At 35.9% G+C, this 13971-nt stretch overlaps 1 protein-coding gene across 2 annotated transcripts in view; it reads left to right on the top strand.

The window, feature by feature from the left end:
- The window catches only part of SLC12A1 (solute carrier family 12 member 1), a 135220-nt gene extending 121691 nt beyond the window's left edge, over positions 1-13529 (top strand). For both annotated transcript variants that reach the window (XM_043984361.1, XM_043984362.1), the window contains 3 exons: positions 6468-6603; positions 11034-11101; positions 12235-13529. In XM_043984361.1, the coding sequence (XP_043840296.1) occupies positions 6468-6603; positions 11034-11101; positions 12235-12370 (340 nt within the window). In that variant the 3' untranslated portion in view covers positions 12371-13529. The remainder of the gene's footprint in view (positions 1-6467; positions 6604-11033; positions 11102-12234) is intronic.
- The last annotated feature ends 442 nt before the right edge of the window (positions 13530-13971 follow it).

The following is a 13971-nucleotide window of genomic DNA, read 5'->3' as shown; positions in this document are numbered from 1 at the left end:
TGTCACACAGATGAAAGTGGCAGAGCCAGGATCCTATCTCAGGTCCTGTGATTCTACATTCAGCCATCTTTCCATTGTACCACACTGTCTCCACTTGATATTTCAACCAGTCAATAAGCATAGAAAGCACCTCCTATGTGCTGAGAACTGTGTTGAACACTGGAGAAACAAAACTGAGCAAAAGACAAACACTGCTTTCAAGGAACTAACGGTCAAATGGGGGAGACAAAACGGAAACAGCAATGTATGAACAATACAGGATAAATTAGAAATAATCAACAGAGGGAAGGCACTAGTTTTAAGGGGAATCTGGACAGGATCCTTGTAGAAGGTAAGGTTTAAAAGGGAATTGAAAATATTCAGGGATGCCAGGAGGTGAAGAGGAGGATAGAGAGAATCTTAGCATGAGGGACAGCCAGTGAAAATGCCTGGAATCTGGAAGTGGAGTGTCTTGTGTAAGGTACAGCAAAGATGCCAGCATTGCTGGATCACCCAGGATGGGGAGATTAATAAAGTGTAAGAAGACTGGATGGGGGGGGGGGGGAGGCAGGTTGTGAAGGGCTTTGAAGGACAAACAGAAGAGTTTATATTTGATCCTGAAAGTGTCAGGAAAGCACTGTAGTTTATTGAAATAGGGAGGAAAGGTCAGACCTGCCTTTTAGGAAGATCCATTTAATAACTGAGTAGAGAATGGATTGGATCAGGGAGAGAGGTAAAGCAGTAAGAGCGACCAGCAGGCTATTGCAACAGGCTAGATGTGAGGCAATGAGGGCCTGCACCAGGGTGGTAGCAGTGTCAGAGAAGGGAGGCCTATTCGAGAGATGTTACATAAGGCAAAATTGACAATACTTGGCAACAGACTGGATATGGGAGATTAGAGAGAGCAAGAAGTCAAAAATGACACCTAGGTTGAATCAAAATTTATTAACCTGTTTAGGGGGAGGACAGGGTTCAGAGGGAAGGAACTTTTAAAAAATTTTATATTGAAAATATCACGTTATTCAATGGATTAGACCTGAGTTGGATATGCAGTTGGCTAATGTTTGCCTAAAGAATGATTCTTAATCCTTTTCTCTTTCCTTATCCATATGGAGCAAATATTCGCTTACGGAGAAAGGGTTTTGGTAGATTACACATTCTGTTGTAATAATTTGACAGATAAATGACCCTCATAACCAAAACTGTTGGGTTTGCAATTAGGAATCACAAATCATTTTCTTCTGCTATGGTGATTTCCAACCATCTCTCAACAGCAACATCCTATTGTTGCTAATCTTTCTTGGCAATACTTCCCCAGAGACACATAAAAATGTTCCACCAATTTTTCAAATTAAAGTGAATTTAGGTTCATTTTGTTTAGAGAATTTTCTGAGAATTCTACATCAACTTTGGAAATAATAGAGATGCTCAGGGATCTTGCAGCAAAAACACACACACACACACACACACACACACACACATACCAAGCACTCCTCTGCCTAGCATGCTCCAGGGGCTTTGATACCATTCAGTATATCTAGATGAAGAAGTATCTTTAAGTGAAAGAGACTCTCTCTCTCTCTCTCTCTCTCTCTCTCTCTCTCTCTCTCTCTCTCTCTCTCTCTCTCTGTCTATCTATCTATCTCTCTCTCCTTGCCTCCAAGCTCTAAATTTTATTCATAGGCATAATGATATTGTGATAAATGAGATCTATTGATGGCCTATGACACTATAGAAATGAATGGGAGCAAATCTACTTCTAGTATTCTAATAGAGCCAAACTTTGTGTCAGAAGTTAGCCTCCACTACTACCAGTTGCTGTAATCCTGGGCCATTTTTCCTAGGCATAGTATTCTCTACTAGTCTTAAACTGACCATTTTTAGTATGAATCATCCCCTCAGACTATTTTTTCTTTAAGAAATAAGACCAGGCATACAAGAACCCCAGCAATGCAACCTAATGGGATCTGAGCAAGTCTCTCTACCAAACACAAGGTCACGAACCATCAGAAGAAACTGCAAAGTTTTATAGCTCTTCAAGATCAGTAAAAACATGACTGATCTAGATGGCTTGATGTCAGGGTCAGCTTCTAGTGCACAGCACAATGCCTAGCACATAGTAGGTGTTTCATGAATGGTTACTGACTGACAAGAGTACCTGCCACAGGTTATTCTCAAATATTTCTTTTAGAATATACATTAGGATCTTACTCCAAAGGCATCATTCATAACAGAAAATTTATGAGATACAAGATAAAAATGCCTTCATATCCTTACTGGAAGACTTAACAATGATGGTCTCTTGACACCCCCTCTAAAATATAAGACCCCACTGAATCTTGTAGGCTCCAAAAGAGAATCATCATCATAAAAATACATCTTTTATTCCTAAGTATCACTTGATGTCCTTTTCATAATAGGTTGTTTAAAAAAGCACCAGAAGATGATACCCTGTTAGGGACAGCTAGGTGGTGCAGTGAATCCACCAGCCCTGGATTCAGAAAGACCTGAGTTCAAATCCGGCTTCAGACACTTGACACTTACTAGCTGTGTGACCCTGGGCAAGTCACTTAACCCCAACTGCCTCACCAAAAATAAAAAAAACAAAAAAACAAGATGATACCATGTTATTTTGGCATAGAGAATTCCTGCCTCTGGTTACCATTTTCCAAGGATCCAAGGCAGTAGCCATAGGAATGCACCTTCCCCCTCATCTCCTTTATCCTTCCTTCCAACGGGAGAGTCAGTTATCTGCAACAAATTCTCATTCCAGTCCTTCTGAGTGAAATTAAAATTAATTTGCTATACTTGATGAGGCTTTTTATAAGGGTCCGAACTATATACAGGTATGATGATGGGAACATAGATACAGAGTACAGCTTTGACTAGATTAAACCTTAATGAGTTTCCAGTTTGCTTGTTCTGCTCTTTAGACTAAAGTAGAGTGAGCACAGTTTGGCATTGGAGGGAATTGTAATCATGCTTGTCCCATCAGGCCATGAGAGATTTGGATGCATGGATGGATGGATGGATGGAAAAATAATTGAGCCAGGAGAAACAGAGACATTCAATTAGTTAAATTTTATTATTTTACAATAAGGAATGAATCGGGAGTCATAGGCCAAGAAGGAGACAAGAATCCAGATGAGAATCAGAGAAAATTAGAAGCAATTAAGCACAGAAATTTAGTTTAACAGTGATGGCAAGGTAGTTAATAGCAGAATTTTACCTAAGAAGAAAAGAAATCTTGATGTGAGAACCTGAGAAGAACAATTATGCAATTATAGTAAAAATTTTGTTATCTGGCATACTAGATGAATTATATGAGCCAGGGGAGGGGAGAAAGGAAGGAGTAGTTATCAGATAATCAAAAAAACTGGGTTAAATAAGAATTATACTTAACAATGGAATATCATACCATACACAGATTACCATAAAGAGCAATTAGAAAATTCTTTAATTAGGGTAATCAGGTTTAGAAAGGAACCCAGGGGAGCTGGGCTGAATAGAAAAATACAAGGACTCAACACTTTTACCTGTCATTTCCCAAAGCGCCTTGGAAGTTTTCTACTTTGTAGCTCTGAGAAAAAGAAAACTCACCCTCCTCAATCTAAATTTATGCCAAGTTTTAGCAAAGAACAATTCACCTACTAACTGGTAGACGCTATTAACTAATTAACAAGTTTCTATGCAACAACAAAAAACTAACTTGAATTTAGATAACACTTTATATTTATCAAGAATCATAGATTTATCTATCTGGAGGGATCCTTACAGGCCCTTATTTTGCAAATGAGGAAACTGAGGCCCACAGAGGTAGATTTGTCCAAGGTTGCAATGGCAGTAAAAATCCAGCACACATTCCCATTTACTATGTTGCCTCCGTTCTTCAAAATAGTCCCTGTGAGACATGGGACAAATAAGAAAACTGAAGGCAAGACCCATTAAATGACTCACCCCAACAAATGTGATGGTAGGACTAAAACTAAGATACAGGTCTCTTGACTCCTGGCCCACTTCGCTAGAGGCAGCTATGTGGAGCAGTGAATAGAGTAGTGGGCCTTTGAGTCAGGAAGACCTGAGTTCAAATCCACTCTCAAATACTTCCTAGCAGTGTGACTGTGAACAAGTCATTTAACTTCAGTTCCTCAACTATAAAAAGGGGATCATTATAGCACCTGCTTCCCAGAGTTGTTATGAGGATTAAATAAGGTCATATTTGTAAAGCACTTAGCAAAGTAACTAACACAGAGTAGATACCTAATAAAATGCTCCATTCCTTCCTTCTTGGTCCAGTAATCTTTCCATTATATCATGCTGTCTCTAGAAGGTTTTTTTTTAGGAAATGGTTATTTATAAAAGCCCTTGCTAGGTGGTAATTTCTGCCAGTTTCACACCTGCCATGCTGTTAGATATACACCTAAATGGTACATTGAAACAGAAATTGTGATGATACATCATATCAGTCCTTAGTGTTTCTGACAAAAGTGACCACGGACCCATTCAGTTTTCTCCCTTTACAATTTTTCCTATAATCCTATCTCTGACCTACAATCTAAAGAATCAGACCTCTTATTTTATGGTTTTTGTTTACTGATTCATCAGCACCATATTGATAATCCTAGATTCCAAATGTTACTATTTCCTAAGGGTTTTGTCCAGCCCTCTGATTTCAGGGGCATAGAAAGTCCCTGAGGAGTTCAATGTTTGGTCACAGTATTCCAACAGAACTTGAACCCAAATCTTCCTGACTCCAAGGCTAGTCCTCCAGCTACTATATCACATGGACTTTCACTTCTGAAAATTGTGAAATTTCATTTCTGAAGTTATTCATTAGGTGGCACAGTGGATAGAGCACCAGCCCTGCATTCAGGAGGATCTGAGTTCAAATCCAGCCTCAGACACTTAACACTTACTAGCTGTGTGACCCTAGGCAAATCACTTAACCCCAATTGCCTCACCAAAATTAATTAATTAATTAATTAAATTGTTATATATAAAATCCAAAAAAGTTTTTTTTAATTGAGAGTTGAAAGCAATGTGTTGAAGATATTTAAGTTTTGTTGTTACTAAGGAAATAATTTATTTTCATATTTTTATGAAAGACAAGAATAAGATATGCAATACTTTAACATATTATAAAGTTCCTAGTGTAATGGGGGGAATGGGGTACGGGTTAGGGGTTAGGGGTTGGGGTTCTTAGGAATTCCTCTTTAAAAAATTACACCCTCTTGCACACAAAAGTAGTTAGAATAAGGTGGGAGTTTATTTAGGAGCAAGGGAAGGGAAGGGTGGGGGGAGGGAAACCATGAAAGAAATCCTTGGACTTCTCATGGGGAGATAAGCACAAAGCACGTGGCTCAGAGGTACCAAATCTCCAGGAGACTGGAAGGTACTTTTATAGAGGACTGATGGGGGTGGACCATCTGCCCGTGAAAAGTTCCTTTAGTGAGGGAGGACCATCCCCCACTGGTGGTAGCTGGGGGAATTGGGTGAGGAGTAGAAGACCATCCCCCACTGGTAGTGACTGGAGGAATTGGGTGAGGGGTGGCTACAGATCTCTCTTCAGGACACAAGGGCCTCAGCCACACGCAAGTTTATCTCCCCAGGGTAAGAGAGACCAGAATGAAGGGTAGGAATCCAAAACTAGCTCAGTCCAATTTGGTTCAGCTTATCTCTCTAGGCATTATCTGTCCTCTGGTTTAGTTTCTCAAGGAGAAGCTTCCTTGATGTGCCCCAGAGAACTTCTGGGGTGCTCTGCACCCCATGACACTAGTAAGTAGGTATCTCTCCTGGTAATATGTTTTCCTTTTAATCATACTTAAGTATCCTTAGCTTTTCAGGTATTAAAATCTATCCCAAGCACCCTTCTGCCTAAAAGAATACTAAAATACCAGTCATTTGAAAAGCTCTCCTACCACCAGAATACACAAAGATAAGCAAGCAGTGCTATCTGCAAGTGTTATCAAAAAAACACCCAAGTTGTTGTTATAGTCATCAAATTCACAAGGCCAAATACTTTTCTCATTCAACATGCCCACACCATGCTAACATGACTGGTGGACTGAAAGCTAAAGCAAGCCCTTTTGGGGCTACTATCAATTCATAAGATAGTTCATAAGATAATATGTACAATAACCAAATGGAAAATTATTTTATATTCTAATATGTCTATATTAAAGTCATTTGCTTGAATGGAAATTACACCACTAGAGGAGCTGGCATTTCTGTATTTTTGTGTATAAACTCAACATTAATACTTCATGGGTTGGTGACATACTAAACAAACTCTGGTCATCCTCTAAGTAGCCAAGAGGATACATACATCTTGGTTCACAAGACGTTGCCTGCATAAATAATTCTTAAAAGATTTGCATGACATTCAACACTGATTCCAGAGTCAGCAGGACCAGTTATATACCTAGAGTATCTGCGAAATAATGAGTTAGTTTCCTACTGTGAGGCATCCTTTATAATTCCAATTTCAGCTGGAAATTCTTTGAAGAGATGATTGAACCATATCGTCTCCATGAAAGCTGCAAAGATTTAACAACTGCTGAGAAATTAAAAAGAGAAACTCCATGGAAAATTACAGATTCAGAACTGGAAGCATTCAAGGAAAAGGTAAAGCCTTGTCTTTTCTTAATTCTTACATTGTTATCTGAATAGCTGAAAAGAAAACAGTGACTGGTTGAAAGAGCAACAGTGGAAACCTCTATTATTTGCTTTCATTTCATTGTTCAGGCATTTAAAAGCTGGGCGTTTTTAGGTGTTTTTCAATCATCTTATTAGGTATAACTACTTTTAAAAATTGCTTGTTTCCATTTCTTTGGGTTTGGCTTATAAAACCAGTATTGTTTTAGAAAACAGGAAATTGGCCATTGGAATTGTGAAATGTGCTTTTCTGTTATTTCAAAGAATAGTAGGTATCCATGTATAATCATTTAAATGCAGATCTTTTTTAACAGCAGGAATATAGAATGAATAGTCTCTGAGAACCACCAGGTAAGTCGAGTTGTAGGTACCATTTACTTCTGCAAAAAGTGTAGAGTCCATGAAAGGCTCAGCAAAGATTTCAATTCAAATTCAATAAAGGATTTAGACAAAAGTTTTGCATTAAAAAGTCATTTTAAAGATGGTTTGGTTGGAAGGAGAAGTTAGGTGGCACAGTGGATACAGTGTGGGTACTGCAGGCAGGAAAACTCATCTTCATGAGTTCAAATCTAGCCTCAGACACTAGTTTTAGGACCCTAAGCAAGTCACTTAACCCTGTTTGCCTCAAGTTTCCTCATCTATAAAATAAGCTAGAGAAGGAAATGGTAAACCACTCAGTATCTTTGCCATGAAAACCCCAAATGAGGTCATGAAGAGTCAGATATAACTGAAAAATGACTAAACAACAACAATAGTAGGGATCTTATTATAGGACTATTGTAAGTAGGAAATAAGGGTGGTTATCAACTTGGATATTAGATGCAAATATTGACTATCTCCAGAAAATGGTCAATTAAATGCCCAATACATATAATGTAAGAGGTACTAGGTATGAAAGGATGAAATATATCATCCTTGTCCTCCAGGAGTTTACAAACTATTAGGAAGGATATTATACTATCAACAAGATAGAATGTAATAGAGCAAGGGAGAAATCAAAATATAGTGTTCTAGTAAAATCTGAAGAGGAATCAATGATCAAAAAAACTACCTTGGACTTTACAATAGGATACATATAACTAATTACCCTTATCTATATTTAGATCAATGGGAGTTGGTAACTGTTCTATCATAAGATTTCTAACAGTTGATCATATTTCCAACTGAACTGATAGCAGAACCCAGGGAAATGCCTGGAAATTATTATACAACAAACCAGAATTTGTGGTTGGTTTCATGTAAAAATGAACTTTAATTATTTAACAAACCGGAATTTGTGGTTTATTTCATGTACATATAAATTTCTTTCTTTTTGAAGGTTATCAAATACTTGGTGGTGTTTTTTTTTCTGGTGTTAGAGATTGTTGTTTATAAGAACAGACTGGTTGATATTTGATTTGGTGTTTCTAATTAATTGACTAACCAATTTGAGATCAATCCAAGATAAGTCCTACAAGTTCCCTCACCATTCACTTAAGATACATTTCTTTGTTATCAATTTAATTCTATTCAACTATGATATGCTCTGATGTAAAAATAAAGACCTTGGAAAAGTCATAAGCCCTATCAAATGGAGTCAAATAAAATATTCAAATGAATACAGAGCTATGTATTTCTGTGTGTATATGAATACACACATATATATGTGTGTATTTATACACATACATATACATATATGCCATATGTATCTGATTTGGATCAAATATGAACCAATTATGTCTTTCTTCTAAGTTTAGGAAGGATTTTTAGATCTGTTTAATTCTGACTTTTGCTTTAAATGAAGGGGTGTATGTTCAAGATATGAGACTGCAAAAATAGGGAGATCCAAGGTAAAATCATGAAGGGGTGAATATAAATGATGGTGATCAGGTTAGGCTTACTAAAAGCATCAATGCTTGAGCAATAAAAGGGGAAAAGTAGATGAAGTAGATTGACTGAGAGTTTTTAAATGATACTCCATGAGAAGGAGTTTAAGTCAGATTAGATATTAATAGAAGCATGTCAATGAAAATTTTGCTGAAGGGATATGAGGTGAGTCATATGGTTCATTCATTTATGTAGTTCAAAATGGCTTTGATAAATAGACTAATGTACAGAAAAATTTGGAAAAGAACAGATTTTACTAGAAATGTCAGCAAATCAAGTGTCACACTTATCTAACATGAATGAGGGAAATGATAAGTAGAGACTGAGGGGAAAAAACCATGAATGGCAGCATTTTATGGTATGAAACTTAACACCTAATTTGATTGTTTATACTAGAGGACAGTGAGAACATCCAAACATAATACCAAAGTGAACTTGATTGGAAACAAAGAATTATATGAAATGATCAAAAAAACAAACAAAACTAGTACTGTATTTGGAAAACCAGTATAGGACTTTCTTTGCTTTGTAAACTGTATTGTCTATTCGATTCAGTCAATTCAATAAACACTTATTAAGTGCCTGCTATCTATCATACAATGTACTAAATGCTAGGGATACAAAAAGAAGCAAAATATAATCCTTCCTTCAAGGAGCTTACAATCTACTGAGGAAAATGTCTTCTGGAGAACCCTGTTCTTCCACAGATAGGAACCAGGGATTCTATTTTTTTTTTAAAGTTAATGCTAGCAGTATTTTCTCTCTATGAAATCTAAAATTATGTATCAAAATATTTAGCACATATACTTTTTTAGCATAAATATAGATTTTTCCCCTCCATTTTAGTCTAACTCCTCTGGTGCTCTAAACAAGCATTTATAGGTATTATCAATATATTTCAAGTCTAGCCATGTTCCACGGCCAAATTAGCTTGGTAATCACTGGTCTAGCAAACAGAGAACCAAACCAAGCCAAAAAAGTTGTAGCTATGTCAAGGTCTATCATTGTGTGACTGAGCAATTCATTTTTTTCTCCTGAACCAGTGAAATGGTGATAATAATTGCCATCCCTTGCTTCTGTCACTGGAACACTGTATATATAAATTAGATTTAGCTGTTCATTCATATGTAGCAAGTGGCTCACTTTGAAACATGCAAAAACTGTTTTATTCTACTAAGTTGCCAGTTCTTACTAGAAAACAGCATATACCCTCTAACCTTTAAATGGTTAGTACAGCTGTTAAAAGTGGGCCTTATGACGGAAAGGTGCTCTGTGCTTCCTTGGAAATATGGAATGTAATTCAACCTATCTTCTTGGCATTTCCTATAGAAATTTGAGAATAGTCTTACTTCCCCCACCTGATCACTTTCCTAACTCTCGAAATATAGTCCTTTCTACCTTCTTTTACTCTGTTACCCACTTTTGAGGTTATTTTTAATTAATTTTTTTATTATTTTAGAACACATTCTTTACAGTAGTAGTTACAGGGCACAGAGGATAAAGCTCTGGGCCTGGCAGAGTCAGGAAGACCTGAGTTCAAATGTAGCCTCAGACACTATGTGACCCTAGGCAAGTCACTTACCCTCTGTCTGCCTCACTTTCCTCATCTGTAAAATGGGGATAATAATAGCACCTAGTTCCCAGGGTCAAATGAGACAATATCTATAAAGCATTTAGCATAGTGCCTGGCACATAGTAAGCATTATATAAATGTTAGCTTATTGTGATCATCATTATTCTAAAAGTTATACAAAAGTTTCTTATGTTTTAAATAATTTTTTTCTAACTTGAATAGAAGAATTATACTTATTAACAATTAAGGTTTTAACAATTAAAAGGGAAATTTTACTCTGAGAGTTGGAGATTGGGTGGGATAGGGAACTACAAACTAGAAGAGCTATTAACTAGGGTGGGGAGACAGGGCTTTGTCCCAGAGCTCCAAATTTACATGGTCCTTCAAGCAGCATGGTAACAAGACATATCGAGAATAATTAGTTAAAATCAGAAGCCACAAAACAAAACTAAATTAAATTAATTAAAGTAAAATAAAATAAAATGTAAAGCTACAGAGAAGGCATGGTAGAATGAGTCACTCACCTACCTTATCCTTTTCCCCATTTTTTTCATCTCAGGATTCCTGACAGTAGTTTCACACCAGGGTTTCTATCTGCTATCAAGAGAGGCATTACTCTCTCTCAACTATGGGTGCCTGTCATTCTATTTACCTTAGGTATGGTTTTGGCGATTGCCCCCAGCACAAAAATTCCTAGTTATCCTTCTGGAGTGGAAGGAATGTTGTCTCTAGAGGCAAGAGACCTATGTTCAAATCTTGTCTGTGATAGTTGCTACCTGCCGATACTGGACAAATCACTTAACACCCTTGAGCCTCGGTTTTCTCATCTGTAAAATGAAGGGTTGGATTAGATGAACTCTGAGGTCCCTTTCACCTCTGGATGTATTACCCTATAATGCCGTGAACAGATAACAGCCCAGACCAAAGTTGTTTGCTACAAAATCTGATTTATTTTCCACAGAGTTACCGTCAAGTTCGATTGAATGAACTCTTACAGGAACACTCACGAGCTGCTAATCTCATTGTTCTGTAAGTACCATTCCACCCATGTATGTATGTGTGTGTTATGTGGCATGTATGTGATTTATACATGTAACATCATGTGTATATAGAATTGCTTATGTGTTATACCCTGTACATATAATATATATTGTGTTATGTACCCATGTGTCTATGCACACATATGTCTGAGTTATGCATATAATCTTGGGTATATGTTATATATGTATATACTATATAATGTGTAACATACATGTCTACATATTGTGTTTTAATATATGAAATTATGTGTGTTTAATGTGTACATACATGTATGTATGCATATAATATAAACATATAATCCAATACCTAAATATACACTTTACATATTAATGTCACACAGGGGAAATATTATAATAGACAAGTAACTATATTGACCTAAGGTTAAAAAAAAAAGTCAAGCTACCCTGAACTAAAAAAATTTTAGCATGTATGATTTTTAGGGAGCAAGTGAAAACATAAATTAGTAAACTTTTATAGTTGAACATGAAAGGTTTATCATCTGTTTTATCATTTCTACTCTGTAAGAGCTGACTCCTATAGAAATATAAGTATTCAAGCTGAGGTTTGGTGATAATCTCAGGGATATTGTTGAAAGAATTTCAGCTTTGGGTAGGAGCCTAAACTAGATGACCCCCTACAGTCCCTAACGACTCATGAGTATGTTTTTCCTTAAACTCTTAAGATAACCTTAACTTAAGAAAAAGATAGACCTTGGCTTTTCCAGAGATCAATAAAGCAGCTGACTAGAATAATGAGAACTATAAAATGATTCTAATTCTAATTCTCTTTCTGCCATTCCCTCAATGTGTAATCGTGAGTAAATCAGTTAATCTCCCTGGGTCTATAAAAAGAGGAAGTTGAATTAAGATGATCACTAAGGTGCCTCCTAACTCTGAAATGATATGATTCATTCATTTTCATTATTTAATTTCCTCTCCTTCCTGTAATCTAGCACCCAAACCTGACTTGTCCACTTGTGTGGATACTAGTTAACAAATAGCTCAGAAATACTATTGGCGTTAGCCTCTGTCATATATATATATAGAGAGAGAGAGAGAGATTTTAACTTTCTCTATGTGTGCTTTTTTTTCTTTCTTCTCTCCCCAACTCAATTCCAACAGGAGTCTTCCAGTGGCTAGAAAAGCTACTATATCGGATATCTTGTACATGGCCTGGCTAGAAATCCTCACAAAGAACCTCCCTCCTGTCCTGCTGGTTAGAGGAAATCACAAAAATGTCCTAACTTTCTATTCATAATATACAAAGGATTCAAGCGCAATTCATTTTAATATGTGAATGACAAAAAGTCTATCAAGTACTTTGTGTTCCAGATCTGATCTCAAGTAACTTCAAAGGCTATTCTATTGTTTCACAACCAACTCTGTCACAAATTTTTTTTAAACTTACTAATAAAACCTAAATAACATAAACCTATCTGCTAAAAGAGGTACCAGCATCAGGAGAAGCAGGAACTACTCCCAGGCAAATATTATCGCTGCTGATGATACATGAATAAGTAAATGAAATAAAGCCATGTTTGCTTGTACTTATTTTTTTAAAACCACCATGAATGTAAACTCCTCTGGAGTAGGAATCTAATCTTCTCTTTCTATGGTATATACTTACCAAGACTAAATATAGTATTCAGAAAACACATGTTGACTAACTGATCTAGTTACTCAGGCTTATTAAATGGAAAAGAACAAATTTGGCAGGAAACATGATCATTTGTAGCCTCCTAAGATATTTAACAAAAAAAGGGTTAAAAATCGGTAACTGATAACTATTGAAAAATTCCTTGTCATTAAATGTTTAAAGTATTTGGTTATAAATGGGCAACTTAACATAATTACAGATATACTAATAATATTCAGCTTGAATTGACTGCCTACTTAAAAATATACATGGTAACTGGATAATATAAAAGCATATATAATTAAACAAATAATGCATATGCTATCCTTTGAATATACACTTAAAGTAACCTCTATTATGTAGTTTGAAGTTGCCGTTATTATTGAAGTTGCTAATTATATGGGTTTTTTTTCTAATTAAGTAGTTGGTACCTAGGAAATCTTTAAAGTCTTTTAATTGAAAAATAAATGCCACAGATTTTCATATTGTCATCTATTTCCATACATATAGAGAGAGAAAGAAAGAGAAAGAGGATCATACATTTAATTATTTTATTTGGTGATGACATGTGTTTAAAAGAATAATTAATGAAAAGTTAAATTAAGATTCAAGATTTGGAATATATAAATATTCATTTTCTTTTTTTCTGTAATTTTTGAGACTTATTTACCAGTAGAAACCAAGTACAAAATTAGAAATAAATTTACCAGTTGTTTTTTCCCAAATGAATGACTTGATTTTTGTAATGAATTTTGCCTGCTTTCAAATGATATAACATGAAAAAATGAACTTGAAATAAAGAGATAAAATTTGACTACCATGGTCTATTGTCATCCTTTTTACCTTTTCATTATGAAGACTGAGTCAAAGTTGGTGCTTCTGAGACCTGGTCAGTAATTATGAGGCATGAAACTAGAAGAAAGGAGGGAAAAGGAAAGGAAGGCAGGGAGGGGAAGGATGAGCAAGAAAACAAAATAACAGAAAAATAATATGAATTACACTTGTAGGAATATACAATGGGGCTTGATTTGAGGGGTCTGGAAGAGATAAAGAGGGAAAAATTTTGTAGACATGTTAAGTATACACAGAAAGCCCATTTGGGCAAGAGAAATGATAGTAATAATAATAGCTAACATTTATATAACTCTGCTAAGCACTTTTTACAATTACCTCATTTGACCTTCATAACAACCCTAGAAGGTAGGTGCTACTATTATCCTCAT

Source organism: Dromiciops gliroides, chromosome 2 (assembly GCF_019393635.1).
Source record: "Dromiciops gliroides isolate mDroGli1 chromosome 2, mDroGli1.pri, whole genome shotgun sequence".
Taxonomy (NCBI): domain Eukaryota; kingdom Metazoa; phylum Chordata; class Mammalia; order Microbiotheria; family Microbiotheriidae; genus Dromiciops; species Dromiciops gliroides.
Note: the sequence above shows the minus strand (reverse complement) of the source record. Positions and strands in the feature narration are given on the sequence as shown.